Below are 23,030 nucleotides of genomic sequence, written 5' to 3'. Positions count from 1 at the left end.
GACGCTGATAAACAGTAGAGCGCACTACAGTCACCCTGACGCTGATAAACAGTAGAGCGCACTACAGTCACCCTGACGCTGATAAACAGTAGAGCGCACTACAGTCACCCTGACGCTGATAAACAGTAGAGCGCACTGCAGTCACCCTGACGCTGATAAACGGTAGAGCACACTACAGTCACCCTGACGCTGATAAACAGTAGAGCGCACTGCAGTCACCCTGACGCTGATAAACGGTAGAGCACACTACAGTCACCCTGACGCTGATAAACAGTAGAGCACACTACAGTCACCCTGACGCTGATAAACAGTAGAGTGCACTACAGTCACCCTGAGGCTGATAAACAGTAGAGCACACTACAGTCTCCCTGACGCTGATAAACGGTAGAGCGCACTACAGTCACCCTAACGCTGATAAACAGTAGAGCGCACTACAGTCACCCTGACGCTGATAAACGGTAGAGCGCACTACAGTCACCCTGACACTGATAAACAGTAGAGCGCACTACAGTCACCCTGACGCTGATAAACAGTAGAGCGCACTGCAGTCACCCTGACGCTGATAAACAGTAGAGCGCACTACAGTCACCCTGACGCTGATAAACAGTAGAGCGCACTACAGTCACCCTGACGCTGATAAACAGTAGAGCGCACTACAGTCACCCTGACGCTGATAAACGGTAGAGCGCACTACAGTCACCCTGACGCTGATAAACAGTAGAGCGCACTACAGTCACCCTGACGCTGATAAACAGTAGAGCGCACTACAGTCACCCTGACGCTGATAAACAGTAGAGCGCACTACAGTCACCCTGACGCTGATAAACAGTAGAGCGCACTACAGTCACCCTGACGCTGATAAACAGTAGAGCGCACTACAGTCACCCTGACGCTGATAAACAGTAGAGCGCACTACAGTCACCCTGACGCTGATAAACAGTAGAGCGCACTACAGTCACCCTGACGCTGATAAACAGTAGAGCACACTACAGTCACCCTGACGCTGATAAACGGTAGAGCGCACTACAGTCACCCTGACGCTGATAAACAGTAGAGCGCACTACAGTCACCCTGACGCTGATAAACAGTAGAGCGCACTACAGTCACCCTGAGGCTGATAAACAGTAGAGCGCACTACAGTCACCCTGACGCTGATAAACAGTAGAGCACACTACAGTCACCCTGACACTGATAAACGGTAGAGCGCACTACAGTCACCCTGACGCTGATAAACAGTAGAGCGCACTACAGTCACCCTGACGCTGATAAACAGTAGAGCGCACTACAGTCACCCTGACGCTGATAAACAGTAGAGCGCACTACAGTCACCCTGACGCTGATAAACAGTAGAGCGCACTACAGTCACCCTGACGCTGATAAACAGTAGAGCGCACTACAGTCACCCTGACGCTGATAAACGGTAGAGCACACTACAGTCACCCTAACGCTGATAAACAGTAGAGCGCACTACAGTCACCCTGACGCTGATAAACAGTAGAGCGCACTACAGTCACCCTGACGCTGATAAACAGTAGAGCGCACTACAGTCACCCTGACGCTGATAAACAGTAGAGCGCACTACAGTCACCCTGACGCTGATAAACAGTAGAGCGCACTACAGTCACCCTGACGCTGATAAACAGTAGAGCGCACTACAGTCACCCTGACGCTGATAAACAGTAGAGCACACTACAGTCTCCCTGACGCTGATAAACGGTAGAGCGCACTACAGTCACCCTAACGCTGATAAACAGTAGAGCGCACTACAGTCACCCTGACGCTGATAAACAGTAGAGCGCACTGCAGTCACCCTGACGCTGATAAACAGTAGAGCGCACTACAGTCACCCTGAGGCTGATAAACAGTAGAGCGCACTACAGTCACCCTGACGCTGATAAACAGTAGAGCACACTACAGTCACCCTGACGCTGATAAACGGTAGAGCGCACTACAGTCACCCTGACGCTGATAAACAGTAGAGCGCACTACAGTCACCCTGACGCTGATAAACAGTAGAGCGCACTACAGTCACCCTGACGCTGATAAACAGTAGAGCGCACTACAGTCACCCTGACGCTGATAAACAGTAGAGCGCACTACAGTCACCCTGAGGCTGATAAACAGTAGAGCGCACTACAGTCACCCTGACACTGATAAACAGTAGAGCGCACTACAGTCACCCTGACGCTGATAAACAGTAGAGCGCACTGCAGTCACCCTGACGCCGATAAACAGTAGAGTGCACTACAGTCACCCTGACACTGATAAACAGTAGAGCGCACTACAGTCACCCTGACGCTGATAAACAGTAGAGCGCACTACAGTCACCCTGACACTGATAAACAGTAGAGCGCACTACAGTCACCCTGACGCTGATAAACGGTAGAGCGCACTACAGTCACCCTGACGCTGATAAACAGTAAAGCGCACTACAGTCACCCTGACGCTGATAAACAGTAGAGCGCACTACAGTCACCCTGACACTGATAAACAGTAGAGCACACTACAGTCACCCTGACGCTGATAAACAGTAGAGTGCACTACAGTCACCCTGACACTGATAAACAGTAGAGCGCACTGCAGTCACCCTGACACTGATAAATGGTAGAGCGCACTACAGTCACCCTGACGCTGATAAACAGTAGAGCGCACTACAGTCACCCTGAGGCTGATAAACAGTAGAGCGCACTACAGTCACCCTGACGCTGATAAACAGTAGAGCGCACTACAGTCACCCTGACGCTGATAAACAGTAGAGCGCACTGCAGTCACCCTGACGCCGATAAACAGTAGAGTGCACTACAGTCACCCTGACACTGATAAACAGTAGAGCGCACTACAGTCACCCTGACGCTGATAAACAGTAGAGCGCACTACAGTCACCCTGACACTGATAAACAGTAGAGCGCACTACAGTCACCCTGACGCTGATAAACGGTAGAGCGCACTACAGTCACCCTGACGCTGATAAACAGTAGAGTGCACTACAGTCACCCTGACACTGATAAACAGTAGAGCGCACTACAGTCACCCTGACACTGATAAACGGTAGAGCGCACTACAGTCACCCTGACACTGATAAACAGTAGAGCGCACTACAGTCACCCTGACGCTGATAAACAGTAGAGCGCACTGCAGTCACCCTGACGCCGATAAACAGTAGAGCGCACTACAGTCACCCTGACACTGATAAACAGTAGAGCGCACTGCAGTCACCCTGACGCTGATAAACGGTAGAGCGCACTACAGTCACCCTGACACTGATAAACAGTAGAGCGCACTACAGTCACCCTGACACTGATAAACAGTAGAGCGCACTACAGTCACCCTGACGCTGATAAACAGTAGAGCGCACTGCAGTCACCCTGACGCTGATAAAAGGTAGAGCGCACTACAGTCTCCCTGACGCTGATAAACGGTAGAGCGCACTACTGTCACCCTGACACTGATAAACAGTAGAGCTCACTACAGTCACCCTGAGGCTGATAAACAGTAGAGCGCACTACAGTCACCCTGACACTGATAAACAGTAGAGCGCACTACAGTCACCCTGACACTGATAAACGGTAGAGCACACTGCAGTCACCCTGAGGCTGATAAACAGTAGAGCGCACTACAGTCACCCTGACGCTGATAAACGGTAGAGCGCACTACCTTATCACCATGGCAACCAGTACTAGGAATACCTGCTGGTGATTTCATACTACAGCGAAGTTGCAGAGATAAAACCGCTTGTACGTTTGAATGTAGCTTTAGGTGAGAATTTAGGCTGTACAATCATGACAGTGTAAATTTTATGTATGTAGTAGTTTTATTATTAGTCAATATATTAAGAGATTAATGGACATGAAGCGTGGAGAAAAAACAAACAAAATTTAGACTAAAACTAGAGACTGAAGTCAGGAAGCCATAAATACTGTACTGAGCTGGCTCTCTTTGGTGGTCTGGAAAAAAAAAAGAATAAAGAAAAGAAAGAAAAAACAAACAAACAAACAATATACCCCTGCAGTCAAGGAAAGCAATCTGCTAGCCAACAGAAATCACACCATTGGAGTGCTATGAAACATAAAAACAGGCCACTACTCTACACAATGCATGTTACTACAGATAACTGGTGAAATACCTCATCGTCTTTAGCCTCAGGTACCTTGGGAGGAAAAAGCAGGACACACACAAATATGCTTAACTGTTAATTAACTTTACTCATTAACACACTACTCTATAAGCAGCCTACATCGAGACCACTACGCATGAAGCATACCGAGTTTGTCCTCAGTTACCACTTATTTTTTTTTTTAAACTTTTACACTGGTAGACATACCTCACATACCTCATAGATGCCCCTGATTGGCTAGTGCAACAGTAATTGACAATCATAATATCCCCCCCACCCAGAAAGCACAGCTACTTTTGCTCCCCTGTGTGAACTTTATCTTGTGCCTTTGCCTTCCTGCTTCTCACATCCGCAAGCCGAACCTATAAAGCGGACCTCAACACTGCTGTCTTTTACTACTTACACTATTTCAGAAATACGGCATAGTAAAGAAACACACAAAGGCGAGTCACAACTTCAACACCGTAAAGGAAAAGTACCTCGTCAAGGTCATCTCTTTCAGTCTTGAGGGATAAAGAGATAAAAACGAGATTAAAGAAATGTTAGACATTATAGTGAGTCACTGCAGCTCCATGACATGAAATGTTGAACCAGGAAGAAATTCTCTCGAGTGCTAACAGAAAAATGTTATCAAGAAGTAAACTAATAAAAACGTGTTGTAAAGCAGGAGCTCAATAAATTAAACGATTAAACATAAAAAATAAAAAAAATAAATAATAAAATAATAAAAATTGTGAAAAATAAAGTCACAGTATATTTTTCGGAGAAAAATATTTTCTTTTTTATATTTTATATTTTTTTGTTCTGGATATTATGATGTATTTTTATTTTGTTTTCTTTTTTCTTTCTTTCTTGTGCTGTTTTTAAATCTTGTTAAGATTTACAGATCTTGTTTTCTTAAGATCTTGTTAAAATCCTTTTGAGTATTAATTCAATTTTAAAAAGTTTGTTTGTTTGCGATATTAAGAATCCCTACTGTACATTAAAGCATTTCATTTATTTATTTTTTTGGATGTCTGGCAGATTGTTAAGCAACCTTGATTAAGCAAGTCATGATTTAAGGATATGATATATTGTAGAAATGTGTTGTGATATTTTAGTCATATCGTTCTCCGCTAGATATAGAACATAGAAGAGCTGAATTTATCAGAATGGACAGAAAAACTGTACATGTCAACACTGGGGTTTCAGTCTTACACTCCGAAGTGCAACTGAAAAAAGAGAGAGAGAGAGAGAGTAGGGGAGAGAGAGAGAGTGAGAGAGAGAGAGACAGAGAAATATTCACCTCCTCTGACTCGGCTTTGTGATTCAGCTCCTCTGGGGGAGGTTTTTGCTTGTTCACTTCCTCTGCAGTTCGGGTCTGTGAAACAAACCATGACGGGACTCAGAAATGTTTAATACTCAGTAATTCTCAGTTATACCCATTTTTCGTATAAATTTTCTAATTATTCAATTTTTAACCAAATGTTAATATGGTGTGTTGAAAAACATTTGCATGTCAGTGTACATTAGCACGATGTTATGCATAGAGTTACAGAGACTTACTTTTTTTTCTGCTTTCTCTTTTTTCTTTTCTTCGGTCTCCTTCTTAAGCGCTCGCTCTCTCTCTCGGTCTCTTCGCTTGTCCCGCTCACGCTCTCTGTCTTTGTCCCGCGCTCGTTCTCTGTCTTTGTGGGAGTCTCGATCTCTGTTTTTGTCCCGTTCTCTGTCCTTGGTCCTATCTCTATCTCCATCCTGGGTCTTCTCCTGGTCTCTGCCTCTATATCGGTCCTTCTTGTTGTCTCTGTCATGGTCTTTATCCCCCTCTCCCACTCTGACCTTTTCTTTATCCCGATCGCGACTTTTGTCTTTATCCCGATCTCTGTCCTTTGTCCTGTCTCTCTCCCGGGCTTTCTCGGTCCTCTCGCCATCTCTGTGTTTCTCTTTCTCGCTCCTCCTCTTGCTCTCCTGATCCTTGGGTTGGTCCAAGTCTTTCTGCTCAGTGCTCACACTGCTCTCTTTGATCTTCTCCTACATAATAACAAAACCATCAGTAAACTTTGCTCTACATCAGTGTACATCACCCACACACACAGACCCACACACAGACTCACACACACAGACCCACACACACACAGACCCACACACACACGCAGTCCCACACACACACAGACCCACACACACACACAGACCCACACACACACACCCACACACAGACCCACACACGCAGACCCACCCACCCACAAACACGCACGCAGACCCACCCACACACGCAGACCCACCCACACACGCAGACCCACCCACACACGCAGACCCACCCACACACGCAGACCCACCCACACACGCAGACCCACCCACACACGCAGACCCACCCACACACGCAGACCCACCCACACACGCAGACCCACCCACACACGCAGACCCACACACACACGCAGACCCACACACACACGCAGACCCACACACACACGCAGACCCACACACACACACACGCAAACCCACACACACAAACCCACATTTTCACAGCAACAGACGCACTCACACACAGACAGACAGACTCACACACACACAGACAGACAGACAGACTCACACATACACACTCGCATACATATACAGTCAGTCATGTGAGATCATATTCAACTACAATTACATTTTTAAATGCTGCTACAATGTTTTTGAACACCAAACAGATTGTATACTGGTCAGCACTTTCTTTAAGTATTTATCTTGTAAGCATATTGTATTGTTTGTTTGCACTTTCTTCTGTCTTGCACTCTTTACAAAAGGCTGCACAGGTTCATTTTTTTGTTTACTTTTAGCTTTTAGCTCTGTATTGTTTAATGTTCTGATGTAGTTCTTTGACTTTATGTAGCACCAGGGTCCTGGGGAACGTTGTTTCATTTCACTGTATACTGCATCAGCTATATAGTCGCCTCTTATAATAAAAGCCTCTTGAATAGCTGAATATTGAAGATACAGAGCTTGGTTAAATCTATAACCTCTCTAATGTCTAATACTAATCACTATTTTGAGCAGAAAATCATCATTAGGGTCATTAAAATGATCACTAATGCTAGCTGGCTAGTTTGTTGCTAACGCTACATGTTCACAGGAGTACCAACAGTACCGATATCCAAGCAGGCCTTTAACTGTAAAAGTGCTTTGTATAAGCTTTATGACTTCTGACAAAACTAACAGATGACGTGCTCATTGTAGCTTCCTCAACAACACATCTCTGTGTCTTACAATGTCTGCAAAGATCAGTGTCTTACTTCTCTGTTCTCTTTGCCCTGGGACCTGGAGGTGCTGGCTTTCCCCTTTAGGTCCACTTTATCTCCAGCCAGGACATGTCTAACAGCCTCTTCGCTGGAGAGCTACATCACAGACAGCAAAAGAGCACAGATTACCATTTCATATCATACTGGGGTTTAAAACAAAAGCACAAAATAATGTCATGATTAAGTCCACTTCCACTGTGAACTTCCTGGACTTTCAAAGGCTTCGTTTAGGGTCCTTTTTATTAATTGTCATACAAAATAAAAACATATTGTAGACTTACAGCATTAGGCAGACACCCTTATCCAGAGCAACTTACATTTTATACATCTGAGCAATTGAGGTTTAAGTGCCAGGTTGGTGGACCTGGGATTTGAACTCACAACCTTCTGATTAGAAACCTTATCCACTAGGCTACCATATCCATATGTGTATATTGTACATTCTTTGTGTAAATATGCAATTTAATACACAGTTTCCTGTTTAATATATAAAGAGATTTATTCTCTTGAATTAACACACACACAAAAAAAAAACTTCTGAGCTGAAGACTTTCTCGCATCACAGAGAGGAACAAAAGTTTCCTGACAGTCAGAATGAAGCATTCACCTTGTCAAAACATGTTTACTGGTCAGAGTACGTAACATGTGTTACACCCCATGATATATTTACTGTCAGGTTTTTTTCCATTGTGTTCTTTGTGTTATGTTTTATGTGCAGGTCCGACTCCCATAGAGTGTTCCAGCCTGCTCAAACCTGATCCAAGGGTGCAAGGGTGTGTGTGTGTGTGGTAGAAGTGGTGTGTGTTGGAGTGCTGTAACATAATATTGTGTAGAGTTCTCTCTTCCAGTTTAATGTTGAGATCCTTAGGATTTGTCATCTGTTCAATCACTGTGTGTATGTGTGTATGTGTGTGTGTGTCTGTGTATATAGTTTCATTATTTTGTTGGGGTTTTTTTTAGGTAAGGAAGCTTACTTAACAATTAGAACTTTTTCTATATTACTTTGGCTCACTTTCTCACAATATACCAATCCTTTTTGTGTTAATCACCATGTGCCTGTCTTTCTTTACCCTTACGTATTGGTATCAATTCATTTGAATCCCTAACAATCCCTCAGTGCGCCTAAACCTAGACTCGGTCGTGACACATAAAAAATAATTACCATGTAGAAACTGGAATAAATTATTTTACATTTAGAAGAAAAAAAAAACACAATATAGTTCATATTCATGGACTAAAGGTTATACATCTATTAGTGATGGGAACATGAAAATGCTAACAGGCAGATAAAGAAAAAAAAATGGTGATCAGAAAGACTATAGTCTATGTAAGTGAATGAGATCTGTGATTAAATGACAGACAGACAGATAGACAGATGGCGTGCTAGTCAGTCCAACAGATAGATAGCCACATATATACATAGACAGACAGACAGTCAGTCAGTAAGCCAGAAAGACAGACAGTCAGTCAGTAAACCAGAAAGACAGACAGACAGTCAGTAAGCCAGAAAGTCAGACAGACAGTCAGTAAGCCAGAAAGACAGACAGACAGTCAGTAAGCCAGAAAGACAGACAGACAGTCAGTAAGCCAGAAAGACAGACAGACAGACAGTAAGCCAGAAAGACAGACAGACAGTCAGTAAGCCAGAAAGACAGACAGACAGTCAGTAAGCCAGAAAGACAGACAGACAGTCAGTAAGCCAGAAAGACAGACAGACAGTCAGTAAGCCAGAAAGACAGACAGACAGTCAGTAAGCCAGAAAGACAGACAGACAGTCAGTAAGCCAGAAAGACAGACAGACAGTCAGTAAGCCAGAAAGACAGACAGACAGTCAGTAAGCCAGAAAGACAGACAGACAGTCAGTAAGCCAGAAAGACAGACAGACAGTCAGTAAGCCAGAAAGACAGAAAGACAGACAGTAAGCCAGAAAGACAGACAGACAGTCACTGAACTGCTACAGCAAACAAATTCATACAGTCTGTACAACTGTGTGCTTCAAACTTGGTGGAAACAGTTCAGGAAAGGACCACCTATGGATGTGATGGACAGATGTCCACAAAGATTTAGCCAGATAGTGTATACTGCCATTCAACCCTCTGTAAATACTAAAGTACTCAAGGTGAGAGATCTGGCCTTGATCTAAACTCTCACTCTTTTCATAAAATAACCCATTACAGTTCCAGAAAAATCTGAGACACCTCTTAAGTAAACGTCAATCCCTTAGAAGTAAACATCAATCCCTTTAATTGATTACTACATTATATCCTTACCTTGTTGAGGCAGCATTTGCCAATGGTCTGGAGCAGCTCGTTGGTTTTCTCCGGTTCATGGCCGGCCACTATCCGCGCAGGCTTTGCAGCCACGGGTTCCCCGCTCACTAGCATCACAACGTCTATGGCTTTCTGGAGGAACGCTATCTTTGACTCTTTATCCTACAGAGCAAAAAGCAAAACAGAACACACAACACTGAGATAATCTAGCTCTAAAAATCTGTCACAGAGGCATAATTGTATTACTAAAATAAATAGATTTGTAATGCACGCATTAATCTTCGAATCGTCTATCCGCATTAAGACGTATAATTATGTACGGTCTGAACTCGGTTCTCTAGAGTGTACTGTAAATGGGCCGTATATTATGATATGGTGCAATTGTCCATGTTCCCATTAAGAGTCGATTATAATTCAGCCGTCTGGTAATCAGCTTAGCCACGCATCACAGACAGCAGACACTATTATTCATGAGCCATTATTACCTACTACAGGGAATAGATTTCAGAGTCCGATAACATTGGATTGGATCTTTAATCATAGTAGAGTATCTGAAGGGAAGCAGTCAAATAAAATCTGCCGAGCATCACCAAATCCCCCAGACCGCTCTCTCAGGCTGAAGCCCTTCAGTAACGTGTGTGTACCGGAGAGAGAGCATTCATTATGCATGCTGTAGCATCAAAGGATTTGGTTCCTATTGCACGTCATGGTGTTTTTAAAAGAGATCGGGTGTGAACGAGTTTATCCCATGTTGCCGGTTCTTTATCTCTCTTCGGCACTTTCTTTTAACAGGGAAACAGTCCGGTACTGTGTTCAGCTGATTAGTGGCATGGAGTTCGCTGCCTGGAATTTGACACCTCTTCCTGTTTGATTCACCAAATCAAGACGTGTTTTGATTGGAATTCAGACTTTAGTTACGTTTGTCCAGTTTTGATGAGCCTGTTCCCACTGTGGCCTCTTTCCTCTTTCATCAACCACAGTAATGTTGGAGCTGCATTCTGGAGATCCTCATCATTTATCTCGTTTATCATTCTGGATACAAACGAATTTATGCCAAAATTCTGGTCTCCTTCTGCTGCCTCTAAGTATATGTAAATTCACACATAAGAAGACCTGATCATAAAATATGCATGAAATTCTGCACTTTTATATACAGCAAATACGATCATTTAAATTGCTTATACACTTACTCTCAAAATACTCTTACAGCATTTAGCAGCAGACATAATTATCCAGAGTGATTTACAAAAAAACCTTGTGGTCTAAATCAAAAACAGGTATCATGCTAGTTCACCGGGTCAATTTGTGACGAGCATTTATTTTATGTAACTGGCATTAATTAAAGAATAAAATTAAAGAAGGAGAGCCAACAATAACCCATAACATAAGAAAACTAGACTATCAAATGCATGCAAACATGTGTGATGCTAACCAGCTAAATAAACTAATCAAAAAAGCAAGTTCTGTCATTGGAGTGGATCTGGTCCCTCTGGAGGTGGTTGCTGAGAAGATAGTGATGTCCAAATTGCTGGTCATCATGGAGAACACGTCTCTTCCTCTAAACCACATGCTTGTTGGATTGAGGAGTAAATTTAGCTGGAGACTGATTCTACCCTGGTGCAACAGTGAATGCTACAGGAGGTCTTTTGTGCCTGTTGCAGTAAGACTGTATAATGCATCCCTCATAAGCAGAGGAACCATTGACCTTTTTTAGTTTTTAGTGAACTAAATAGCCATACTCGTTCCATTACAACATGAAGGACAATTCAGACATAATCTGCATCTGTTTATATATTAGTACATTTTGTGTATTTTTTAAAAGAAAATATTTTGTGTACAGCGTAAACGTTTGTATTTACTTGTATTCACTTTATTTCCATGTACGGCTATGTTCGGCTGCTCATGCAAACCAATTTCCCTCGTGGGGATTAATAATTAATAAATGTATGTGTGTTTATGTGTCTGTCTGTCTGTCTATCTATCTATCTATCTGTCTGTCTGCCACTAACATAAATTGGACCACTCTATCTGCTTATTGCTGTAAACCATACACAAATGCCTCAGCTGCTGGTAGATTTACTACATTCTTATTATTATTAATATAATATCACAAATTATTAAATATTTTTTCTTGGCAAATTTTTCTTTTGCAAATTTTTCTTTTGAAATGAGTCAAAAGAACTTCCATCATTATTTTCCAGGCTTTACCCTGATTGTTCATTTCATGCTCCCAGCTCATCTGTGCACTTGACCTTTTATGGAGTTTTGTGGGCGTGGCCACAACGATACACTTTACAAATCATTATAACATGTGAGTACAAATCATCGTTTTTGAAGCCTTTTCTAAATCCAGCAGAAAATGTGCACGCTGCTTTACAATTGACCGATAACGGTACAATAGCGCTTATAAAATCATTACAATACAAATTCAATACAAATTCATTCCAGGGTGTCGGTTAATATTAGAGCATTCAACACGCCTGAGAGCATCTGTCACATAATAACACAAGTTGGGTATCTTGTCTTGTCATTTATAATGAAAGGAAAAAACTGCTCTTTAGGCGTACTTGTCAGTGATATCTCATAGTAGTGTTCTCTAATTTTAAACTGCAGAACTCATACACAATGTATGTAAAAGTTGGCAGATCTGAATATAGGGACTCACCTTGACATTGTCTGCCTTCATCTCTGCTTCTCCATAAAGGCCTTTCATGAAGCCAGTGGTGCGAATTACCTGACAGACGAGAAAACGAAGGATAGATTTAGTCGACAGCTTCTAAATACACAAATACTCAGTCAGTGAGAGGCTGGAGGTGGTGGTGTTTTTCTCCACAGGCATTGCAGTGTTCTTTCAAATCTAAAACCAGAATAATGATACCAGTGACATCAAGAAGAGGTTTCAGTATATTGTCAGGTTTTTTGTGACTTGTGCATTAACTTTAAAAGAGGAAATTCTATTCAAGCCTCGACTCAGCTTTCTGTGCTTTCAACCTGACACAACTGAGCGTTCCAGTTTTTTCCATTGTACTTGATATAGTAAAAAAAAAAGATCCATGACTAGTGGGACATAGCACAGTGAAGCATTGCCATCTCACAGGTCCAGTGTCCCTGATTCAATCCTGAGCTCCGGTTACAGTCTGTGTGATGTTTCTCATGCCCTTCCTGTGTCCGTGTGGATTTCATGCATGTTCTCTGGTTTCCTCCAACCAGAGATGGGGGACTCGAGTCAGACTTAAGTCGCAAATTTGAGACTTGAGACTTGCTTGACAGATATTAAAAAAAAGACTCGACTTGACTTTGACATTCATGACTTGAGACTTACTTGTGACTTGCACATGTGTGACTTACTCCCACCCCTGCCTCCAACCCCTCAAACCATAATGCTTGGTGGACTGGATACTTTAAATTACCCTTACAAGTGAAAGTGTGCATGAATGTATGTGCATGTGTTCATATTGCCTGTGGATAGACTATGGATCCGGTATAAAATACAGTTTGGAAATTTTCCTACTCAGAGAAACCTCATACGACTCAAAAAGAATGACCAGATTTCATAAATTCGGAGTATTTTCTTCCCTACCTGTATTTCGACACATGCAGCTTGCTGCGTTGGGATTGGCTAGTAGAGATTACGCGAACTAAAACACCGTACGTCAATTGGTTAATAAAATATGTCAATCATAGAGCAGCGAATGAGCTTCGACTTCTAAACAAGCAACGCAAAAAGGCGGGATTTCACTGAATACGGGTGGAAGAAAACTATTTGTTTGCATAACCGTATCCAGAGAGGTGCCTAGCAACAAAAAAGACGCTAGCTGATAAAACCATCTAGCAATTCAAGGTCCATGAATCTCAGTAAAGCCGATTTATAATTACGACTACATGGCTAATAAAATGTGAAACTTTTCATTCTGTTTCCATGATGATAATATAGACAATATTCATGCTAGCTTTCTATTTATTTATCTCAAACTTCTACACTAGTTAGCATGTTAGCTGCTCTGCGTGTGTTACATAAACACAGCTTAGCACGCACTGATTAATCCAAAGGGAAGCTCTGTTTAATAGCGACATGTTAGTTAAACACGATCTAATGTTTATATATAAGGCTAAATCGTGCTGACTTCACACAAGCTAGCTAACACCGCTATAGTCAGTGTTAGAGGTGATTCTTAATTGTGTTCAGATTGAGCACAATAAGAAGACGGAGTGTAAATGGTGAAAGTTGTGGAGAAAGGAAACTCTCTCACCTCGCTCACTATGTCGTGCAGGTAACGAAAAGGCGGCTTGCTGAGCAGTTTTTCAGTCAGAGGAGGTTTCTTTATCACCTTCCCTAAAGTTTCCTGCGTCTTTTTAGCCACTGATCCGTTCATCGTTTGCTGCTGAAGCTTAACGTCCCTGTATGGATAATGTTTATGAAGAAAATAAAAGATTCCGAATCACACCAAACCGTCTCGTCTCGTTGCCCTGTCAATATCCGTATAATCCCACAATGCTCCACTGCGCTGCAGTGCGCACGCGCAGAACTGCATGGTCGTCAAGACCAGGGCATCTCCATGGCAACAACTAACAACTCCGAGCTGGAGCTCAATTTGCATATTATCCTTTTTACCACAATATTTGCACAATTTTAAATAAAATATACTGATATCAATTTCATAATATGTCCATGTGTGTTCGAAAAATGCTATTATTATTATTATTATTCTTCATTCATTCATCTTTCACCGCTTATCCGAACTACCTCGGGTCACGGGGAGCCTGTGCCTATCTCAGGCGTCATTGGGCTTCAAGGCAGGATACACCCTGGACGGAGTGCCAACCCATCGCAGGGCACACACACACTCATTCACTCATGCAATCACACTCTAGGGACAACTTTCCAGAGATGCCAATCAACCTACCATGCATGTCTTTGGACCGGGGGAGGAAACCGGAGTACCCGGAGGAAACCCCCGAGGCACGGGGAGAACATGCAAACTACACACACACAAGGTGGAGGAGGGAATCGAACCCCGACCCTGGAGGTGTGAGGTAAAGGTAAAATAAAAGAGGTAAAAATGGGGTAAAGGTTAACTGTTCATGAGGTAGATTGCCTGGGGGAAGAAACTGTTCTTGTGCCTGGTTGTACTGGTATTTGGGGCTCTGTAGCACCAGCCAGATGGTAAAAGTTCAAAAAGTTAATGACTTGGATGTGAGGAATACATAGTCATTTTCTGAGCCATTTTCCTCACTCTGGCTATACACAATTCTTGAAGAGTGGTCAGGGGAACAGCAATAACCCTTTCAGCAGTCTGAACCGTTCTCTGTAGTCTTCTGATGTATGATTATGTAGCTGCTTTGTCACTGTTCAACAGCTCCTGTATTATACCTTTTTATTATTATTTATTTTATTATTTTATTTATTATTTTATTTATTTATTTATTTTACTTTTTCCAATGTATTTAACTTTATGTCCAGCAATAAAACAAACAGCAACAAAAATGCACCCTTGATTTTACAATAATATATAAAATATACAAATGTGCACTATAATAAAATAGGTTGACATTACTGTAATCAACTATGTTTACATTAGCAGATTTTAAATAGAAGGAAAACAGCTTTTAAAGCACAATTGCACATTTCAAGAACACAAAAACAGTCACACATTTGTGTTTTAAGTAGTTAAACATGGTTGTAGGAAGCTGTGGGCGGAGAGTGGTGTCAGGTTACTCCACCTCTCTCAACCACGCCCACTTTACCAAAACAGTCACCAAAAATGTCCATGGCATCTAAACATTTGTGGCAAACTATGAGTGCAATGCCTTGTAATTTCTTCAGTTGGCAGAAGAAGAATAGCTGTGTATCAGACCTGTTTGGTGGGTTTATAGCTACAGTATAAGAACCACCTCTAAGCTTGTAGTTTTTGTCAGACTGGGGTGAAGGACATCTAACCTGAATCACACGTTTCACTTTCAGTAAGTTGTGCTGTTTTCAGTAGTCTTTGCTTTAGTGCTTTGGTAAATACATATTAATTTCAGAAAATATTAAATTTGTTTTCTTTTTTTTAATTGAGTCAAGAATCTTGCAAAGAAACTAATGCACATAAAGATTAACTCTGATTTAAAATCTCAGTCTAATCCAGAAAAGAGGAAACTTTTCTGGAATTGGATTTTTATAAATATATCTTACTGTCCAAAATTCTTGTGTAAAAAAAAGTCTAATGGCTTCAAAAATAATACAATGAAATATTGTTACAGTAAAAAATCTGCTGCAAAGAGAAGTAAACAGTAATAATTAAACTAAACTCGGAATGTTATAGTAGTATCATTGATAAGGAAATTGGCTAGTATGTTATTTTTAAGCATCTTGGATTATATACCACAGTTATTCTGGTAATTTTTATTTATTTATTTATTTATGCCAACAATTACTCTAATCTTTGTCGAGTCATGGCATGAAACTGCCAATGATGCACATTGCTCATAGTATTTTGTCCAACACAAAACCTTATATAAAATAAAAAAGCAAGAATAAGGGGAAATGATTTCTTTAATCCATGTTCGTGACTTTAAACCAGTTCTTCACGTCTAACTGCTGCTTCACCCATACCTTACTGTATTTCTGTGGAGCGCTTGACAGAGCCTGTCTAACAGCTACAGTGCTTGTGTGTGAGAACAATATGGGCCACAGACAGTATACTACACGATACTAATCATACCGGTATGTGAATAGTGCACATTGTTAGTCTGTCACTTTGCTCTTCAGACAGTAATCATGGCCAGCTGGTCCCTGTATGTTTTTCTGCTGCTGTTGTCCTGCGATGTGGCCTTTCTGAAGAAAAAGAAAACAGAAAAAAAAGAAAATATTCTCGCAAGAGGTAAGATCAGGCATAACCTCATGAATATAATGCAAAATTTAGTATGTATTGTAAATTAAAAAAAATATTTTCGTACAAAAGGCTAGACATACAATGATCCTGACTGCATGGTGACGTCAGTTACCTTTCAATATTTAACCATTAGTAGTTTGTTGTAGCTGTAAACAAAAAAGCTTTGTGGCGGTAATGTTTTGCTTTACTTCACGTTACCACTTTTAATAAACACCACTAGCTTTGATCCTGAAACAATGAATAAATGCACACTGCAGAAAATCAATAAAGAAAACTTTACAAAGACGTAATTGGGGTTACTTTTTTATAAAGCATGGCCATGGATGAATATATCATGGATTCATTATATTAATATTGAAGTGTATTAAAGTATCTGATGGCCACAAAGATGCCACATTGTACGACATTTCAACATGGTTCAACTTAAAGCTAACACTTAATCAAGACAACGGTTTACTTTATGTTTTCATTTTAGACAACTTGAGTTAATAAACTTGAGTTTAGTAACCCAAATCTGTCATTTCAATTGGGGTTGTTTTTATCATGTTTTATATAAGTGCAAATGTTTGTACAGTCATTTGTAGCAATAATATGACATTTAACAATGTTCCTTCATCACCACAGCAAGAAAAATGACTCTGTAGTGTATAACATAATACCGAAATAATAAAATCATATCAGTAAGCATTTTATTCACTAAATGTGATGTTGTTGTAGGTCATATTTTTGCCATAGTATCTACATATATGAGCCTCTTAGACCTTGTAGCCAACCCCTGGAAATTGTTCCTGATATTTTCATTTGAATGGTTTCTAGATATTGTCCTACTTATGTCAGGTGTCACATAGTGTGTTCTGGAGAATACATGATTATTTTTTTCTGTTTTGTTTACTGCAACATTATACTTTCTACATAATCTCCATTCCATCCAGCACAAGAGTTCCACTGCTCATCGAGTGCCCAGATTACTTTAGAAAACAAACATAATTCACTTAACTCACCCCTGTGTTTGTAGATAGCTTATAAAAGAAGGACATTTTTTTTACTACTACATGTTTTCACCTGATCTCATGTAGATAAACAGTAGGTCAGATATGGTTTATTCCTTGCATGTGATGATGTAATTTAGTTTATTTGTTTAAGGCTGGGGAGATGACATCACCTGGGTGGAGACATATGAGGAGGGTCTAAAAATTATGCAGGAGAGGTAAAGTAATACATACACTTTTACATAGCTAAATATAAAACTAATCTCTGATTTACTCACATTTGTAGATGACAAAGTGCTGCTAATGTTTGTCTGTGTGTCTGTGCTTACCATTATATCTCTACAGTGACAAACCTCTGATGGTTATTCATCACTTGCTCGAGTGCCCATATAGTCAAGGTGTGTATCTTTTGATATATTTGTTCATTATCTTAATGTTCATATGCAATTGTGATAATACATGAATAGTTTCTATTATCAAATGCAGATAGTTATGTATTATGTATGAGTGAGAATACAGTATTAATCAGTGGAATACACTACATGTATTTATGTGTGACAATTTAAAGGAAAACCAGACTTATAGAATCTTAGTAAAGAACCGGGACACTAATTTCTGGTAAAAGTGGAATTTCTCTGTAAAGACTGTTGTAGAAGTTCCGAGGTTAGAGAGATTTAAAGAATAAAGTATAACACTGGTAGACACGAGCAAGAGTAAAAAGGTTACACAATTTATTGTGCTCAGCTGCACAGCAGGACCCAACACTCCACATGTAGCATGAGGGATGAAGGGCCAAGATCATTGATTACATCAAGGTTTCATAGACAGAAAGTCATTCTTCCAAAAAAATACTCTCTCATTTGATGTTGAAGACAGTGGAAAGCACCATTTAACACACCACTTCACGACCTCTCATAAGTGTTTAACTGGGTTGAGATTTGGTGACTGTGAAGGCTCTCGCGTATAATTTACATCATTTTCAATTTCATCGAGCCATCGTGCCCTGTATACAGGGTTCATTCTGGAAGAGGCTGCTCCCATTAGGACAGAACTATTTCTATGTCTTCATAGCATAACAAAGGCACAGACTTTCCTCTATATTTTACCCATCTGTTTATGAGAACATCAGACCTTTAAAGTCATACTAGTGTACAGTATAATGTATATTATAATGTGTGAAGAGTACATGTTGTTTACATGCTTTTATCTCTTTTATTCTTACACCAAGCTCTCAAAAAGGCTTTTGCTGAGAACAATTCCATCCAAAAAATGGCTAAAGAAGATTTCATCATGCTGAATTTAGTGGTAATGTTTTACTTGTCTGTTGTCATGCTTAGCTCTTATACATTTACTGATTTCTAAGGAAACTTAATCAGAACTGGAGCTTTCTTTATTGCACCATTCTGAGTAAACTCTACAGACTGTTGTGTGTGAAAATCTTTGGAGAGCAGAAGTTCCAGAAATACTCAAACCACACCATCCAAAACCAACACACATGCCACAGTCCAAATCACTGAGATCACATTTCCACATTCTGATGGTTGATGTGAGCATTACATAAAGCTGCTCACTAAAATCTGCATGACTTTATGCACCACACTGCTTTGACCTGATTGGCTGAATGAACAGGTTTAAACATGTTTCTAAAAGTGTTCAGTGAGTGTACATTCATAGAAACTCTTTCTACATCAATGTCAGAACATTTCACTAACTAACCCAGCCTGAATATTACTTTCAGGAGGAAACAACTGATCCTAATATGGCTCCTGATGGCTATTATGTCCCCAGAATTCTTTTTGTTGGTGAGCTTCTTTTGAAATATTTCTAATATTTATTTATATGTATAATTATTTCTGAATATTTCACTTAATGATTTGTATCAATATAATAATCAGTATCAATATAAAAAGCAAGCAAAATGTTGATACTTTATTTTTATGTCAGTATTTCAGAAAAATTGTTTATTAACTAATTCCCCCAGATCCTTCTATGACCGTGCGTGCTGACATCGCTGGAAAGTACAACAACCGCAAGTTTGCCTATGAATCTGAGGACTTGGATTTCTGTGAGTTTTCAATTAAGCTGCCACATTCCTGGCTAGATCCTATATGATCATCTTTCTCTACTATTAGCATGATCTTCTTAAACATACCAGTTTCTGATAAGTCGTTTAGGCCACAAAATGGACTTTCTGCCTGAATTACTCAGTGCCTGTATTCATCATTGAAGTATTTCTCTTTTTTACCTAGGCTACTAGATTTAAATGTTATAATTCTATTGTGGCAGTTGTATAAATTGTTTTACTTTCAGAAAAGCTTTAGTTGTGCTGTCTGTTTTATCTTTGTACCAGTGTTTGCCCAGGAGAAGGCTCACTCCCTTCCTATTTCCCAACTTAACACAGTCCTGATACTCTAAATCCAGAAAGCCAAGTCTCCTGACTAATCTTATAACAAATTTCTAGTGACAAAATAATTTCTTTATACTGATTGAAAATGTGGGGCACGGTGGCTTAGTGGTTAGCACGTTTGCCTCACACCTCCAGGGTTGTGGGTTTGATTCCCGCCTCCGCCTTGTGTGTGTGGAGTTTGCATGTTCTCCCCGTGCCTCGGGGGTTTCCTCCGGGTACTCCGGTTTCCTCCCCCGGTCCAAAGATATGCATGGTAGGTTGATTGGCATCTCTGGAAAATTGTCCGTAGTGTGTGATTGTGTGAGTGAATGAGAGTGTGTGTGTGCCCTGTGATGGGTTTTTTCCCCGTGACCCGAGGTAGTTCGGATAAGCGGTAGAAAATGAGTGAGAAAGTGAGTGAGTGATTGAAAATGTCTGATAAATCAGGCGGAATGGAACGTAGGTATATTCCTGGAAAGGGTTAATTAAAACAATCACACTAATTTACAGAGGCATGACTACATACTCACTTTATAAAACATCACCAGCGGCATTTATCATGACCGATAGCTTGCTCTGTTACACATCCTGCACCGTCACTAGCTAATGATATTTTTTAATCATTAATCACTTCAATGTTGCTCAAACAAACTATACATTGAATGTTAAAGGTAAGAATCCTTCATGTAAATAATGATTTCAGAGCTATGACGACGATAACAAGCTACATGCATTTGTAGATGAAGTCATTTGAGAGTTTCTTTCATTTTTAACATGCTCCCTGATTTTTATGGTGCATTTTGGGATATTTTAAGGAACGAATGTTCCAGTGCACAGGAAGAATTTTGCAATACAGACAGTTCTTAAAAAGTCTGACTCCTTGATCAGTGACCTGACTTGCTGAAATAGGAAGCTGATTGAGATGCAAACTTGGATGTATGGCATGATGTGATTGGACCAAGTCGGAGGAGCTAATCCAAGTATCAGATAAATGCTATAGATGCAATTTATTCTTCCAAGCATAAACACTCCCACATCATGCAGGAATGTAATGATGTCATATTGTAAATGACTGATTTTCATCTGATCTGTCATGACATAATGACTTCTGATTAATCTTTCCTCTTCTTTTATGTTTGTGTCTAGTGAAAGAGAACATGGAAAAAGCCAAGAAGCCGTACCACACAGAGCTGTAGTGAGCTCAGGCAGACGAAGAGACAGATGAAGAGATCTGAGACTGAAACTACTTGTCATCAAAGCAAACTTTTCATGTGTCACATGGAGAACAACCTGGACACTGAGCTATACACTAAAACACCATCGAACATGTTCATGTGTATCAGCTCTCAGTTGTATGCTAGCCTGGATCTGTTTCATACGAGTTACTGAAATGTTATTATACTGACTAATAAAAATTCTAAAAATAAAAAAATGGATTTCTAACCATATAATAACTAATAATGTCACTTTCTATCTCCATCCATATATTCCAGCATATATTTGTCATCATCTCACATTAGTCAGTTTTTAGAGTAGGAGATGTATTGAATGTATGAGGAATATGAATGGATTTTTTTAGTGTCTGGTTTAAAATGAACTATCATGTATTACTAAGTGTGTAATACTTCACCCTCACCTGTAGAGGACACTACAACGTTATATTTATATTTATGGCACTTGTCAGATGCCAAGAGCAACATGCAAAAGTGAATGAATACACTGGTACAGGTTCACTAGGTCATAGACTAAGAAAACCATCAGAATACAAAATGCACTATAAAGTTAAACACCTTAAAAAGTTTTAACATGTAAATCAATGGCAACCTGGATGGAAAAAGCCCTATTGGAGAAATGTGACTAATATGTTGTGGATGAGAGCTGTAATGATGATCAGGGCTCTGAGAAAAGTCAGAGAAAATCGATTGAGTCATGGGCAAGCTAAAAATAGAAAATGCTTAAAAAAACATTGAAATGAACACTTTTCTGTTGTACTTTGATATTTGTATAACTATGGTTTAACAGAAGACATGTTATTGATGCATTTTTCCCCCTAAAAGCTAAAACAAAATCACTTTACAAGCATAAAAAAATCCCTAAACATTTAAGAATGCAATGATATCCTCTATCAATCATGACATGATGTCTTCAGATAAGTCTTCTGATTATTCTGCCAAAGTGATTTAAAGAAATTGCAGTAAAAAAAAAAGTAATCTAATGAGCAATAGTAACAGTTCTATATAGTTACAGTATACATCTATATATAATTAAAACTAGTTATATTAAGGGCCAGAAAATGTAAATGCTTAATTATAATCCAATCCAGCAGAGACATAATTTTGTCAGTTGACTGGAGACATTACAGGATGGTTGTTTTTTTTTTTGCTCTTTTCTTAACACCTCTGATGTGTTCTGAGGTGAATTTCAGCTAGAGAGGTAAAAAAAAATAATAAAGTAATGAATACTGAATATTTTAGTTTGATTCATATTTGGGAATATAACTGAGTGGTACAGTGATATGTTTTCTGGGATAATTAGGACTCTACCAATCATGACCTACTGTAATTAAGACCTACTTGAGCAGAATTGCAGTATTCATTTTTGCCACCAAGCGTAAACATTCATGAGGGTGTGTGAGTCTAAAGACTAAAGAAAGTGAAAAAGCAAAGTTCTAGCAAATCCTTCCAACAAAGTGGATTGAAAATGAGAAATATTTATCACTGTAAATAAGTAAGTAAATTAAGGTAATTGTCCAATCAAATGAACAAGATGTTTTTACATGATGGAGAAGCTTTAACTTCCAGACACACGGCCTACACACATTCTACTTTTCAGGGTCTGTGGCATGATTTGTCTGTCACATCAGTAGCTAAAGCAGAAATTAATAATTTAAATCTTTAATCTGTTAGACCTTTTGTGCTTTTGGCATGAAATGTTTTAACATGGAAAAACACTAGCACTACTATGCTACTACTATTATATACTTCTTGATCTTATAAAATAACTTCACATTTATTGAACCTTACACACACACACACACACACACACACACACACACACACAAGCGCGCACACACACACAGAGAGAGAAAGAAAGAAAGAGAGAGAGCGAGAGAGAGAGAGAGAGAGAGAGAGAGATCATT

General features: G+C 40.0%; 2 protein-coding genes across 2 annotated transcripts in view; one reads left to right on the top strand and one right to left on the bottom strand.

Annotated features, from left to right (window-relative positions):
* The window catches only part of traf3ip1 (TNF receptor-associated factor 3 interacting protein 1), a 33,433-nt gene extending 19,282 nt beyond the window's left edge, over positions 1-14,151 (bottom strand). The window contains exons 1-6 of the mRNA XM_060876826.1: positions 13,892-14,151; positions 12,307-12,375; positions 9,642-9,803; positions 7,366-7,467; positions 5,660-6,124; positions 5,400-5,474 (exon numbers count right to left, since the gene is read on the bottom strand). Of these exons, the coding sequence (XP_060732809.1) occupies positions 5,400-5,474; positions 5,660-6,124; positions 7,366-7,467; positions 9,642-9,803; positions 12,307-12,375; positions 13,892-14,014 (996 nt within the window). The 5' untranslated portion in view covers positions 14,015-14,151. The remainder of the gene's footprint in view (positions 1-5,399; positions 5,475-5,659; positions 6,125-7,365; positions 7,468-9,641; positions 9,804-12,306; positions 12,376-13,891) is intronic.
* Positions 14,152-15,426: 1,275 nt separating this feature from the next.
* Positions 15,427-21,345, top strand: agr1 (anterior gradient 1). Its single transcript, XM_060877368.1, has 8 exons — positions 15,427-15,602; positions 16,393-16,504; positions 17,660-17,723; positions 17,851-17,903; positions 18,734-18,810; positions 19,244-19,307; positions 19,487-19,570; positions 21,038-21,345. The coding sequence occupies exons 2-8, from the start codon at positions 16,402-16,404 to the stop codon at positions 21,085-21,087; spliced, it is 495 nt and encodes a 164-aa protein (XP_060733351.1). The 5' UTR covers positions 15,427-15,602; positions 16,393-16,401; the 3' UTR covers positions 21,088-21,345.
* The last annotated feature ends 1,685 nt before the right edge of the window (positions 21,346-23,030 follow it).

This window comes from Tachysurus vachellii, chromosome 8 (assembly GCF_030014155.1).
Source record: "Tachysurus vachellii isolate PV-2020 chromosome 8, HZAU_Pvac_v1, whole genome shotgun sequence".
Classification (NCBI taxonomy): domain Eukaryota; kingdom Metazoa; phylum Chordata; class Actinopteri; order Siluriformes; family Bagridae; genus Tachysurus; species Tachysurus vachellii.
Note: the sequence above shows the minus strand (reverse complement) of the source record. Positions and strands in the feature narration are given on the sequence as shown.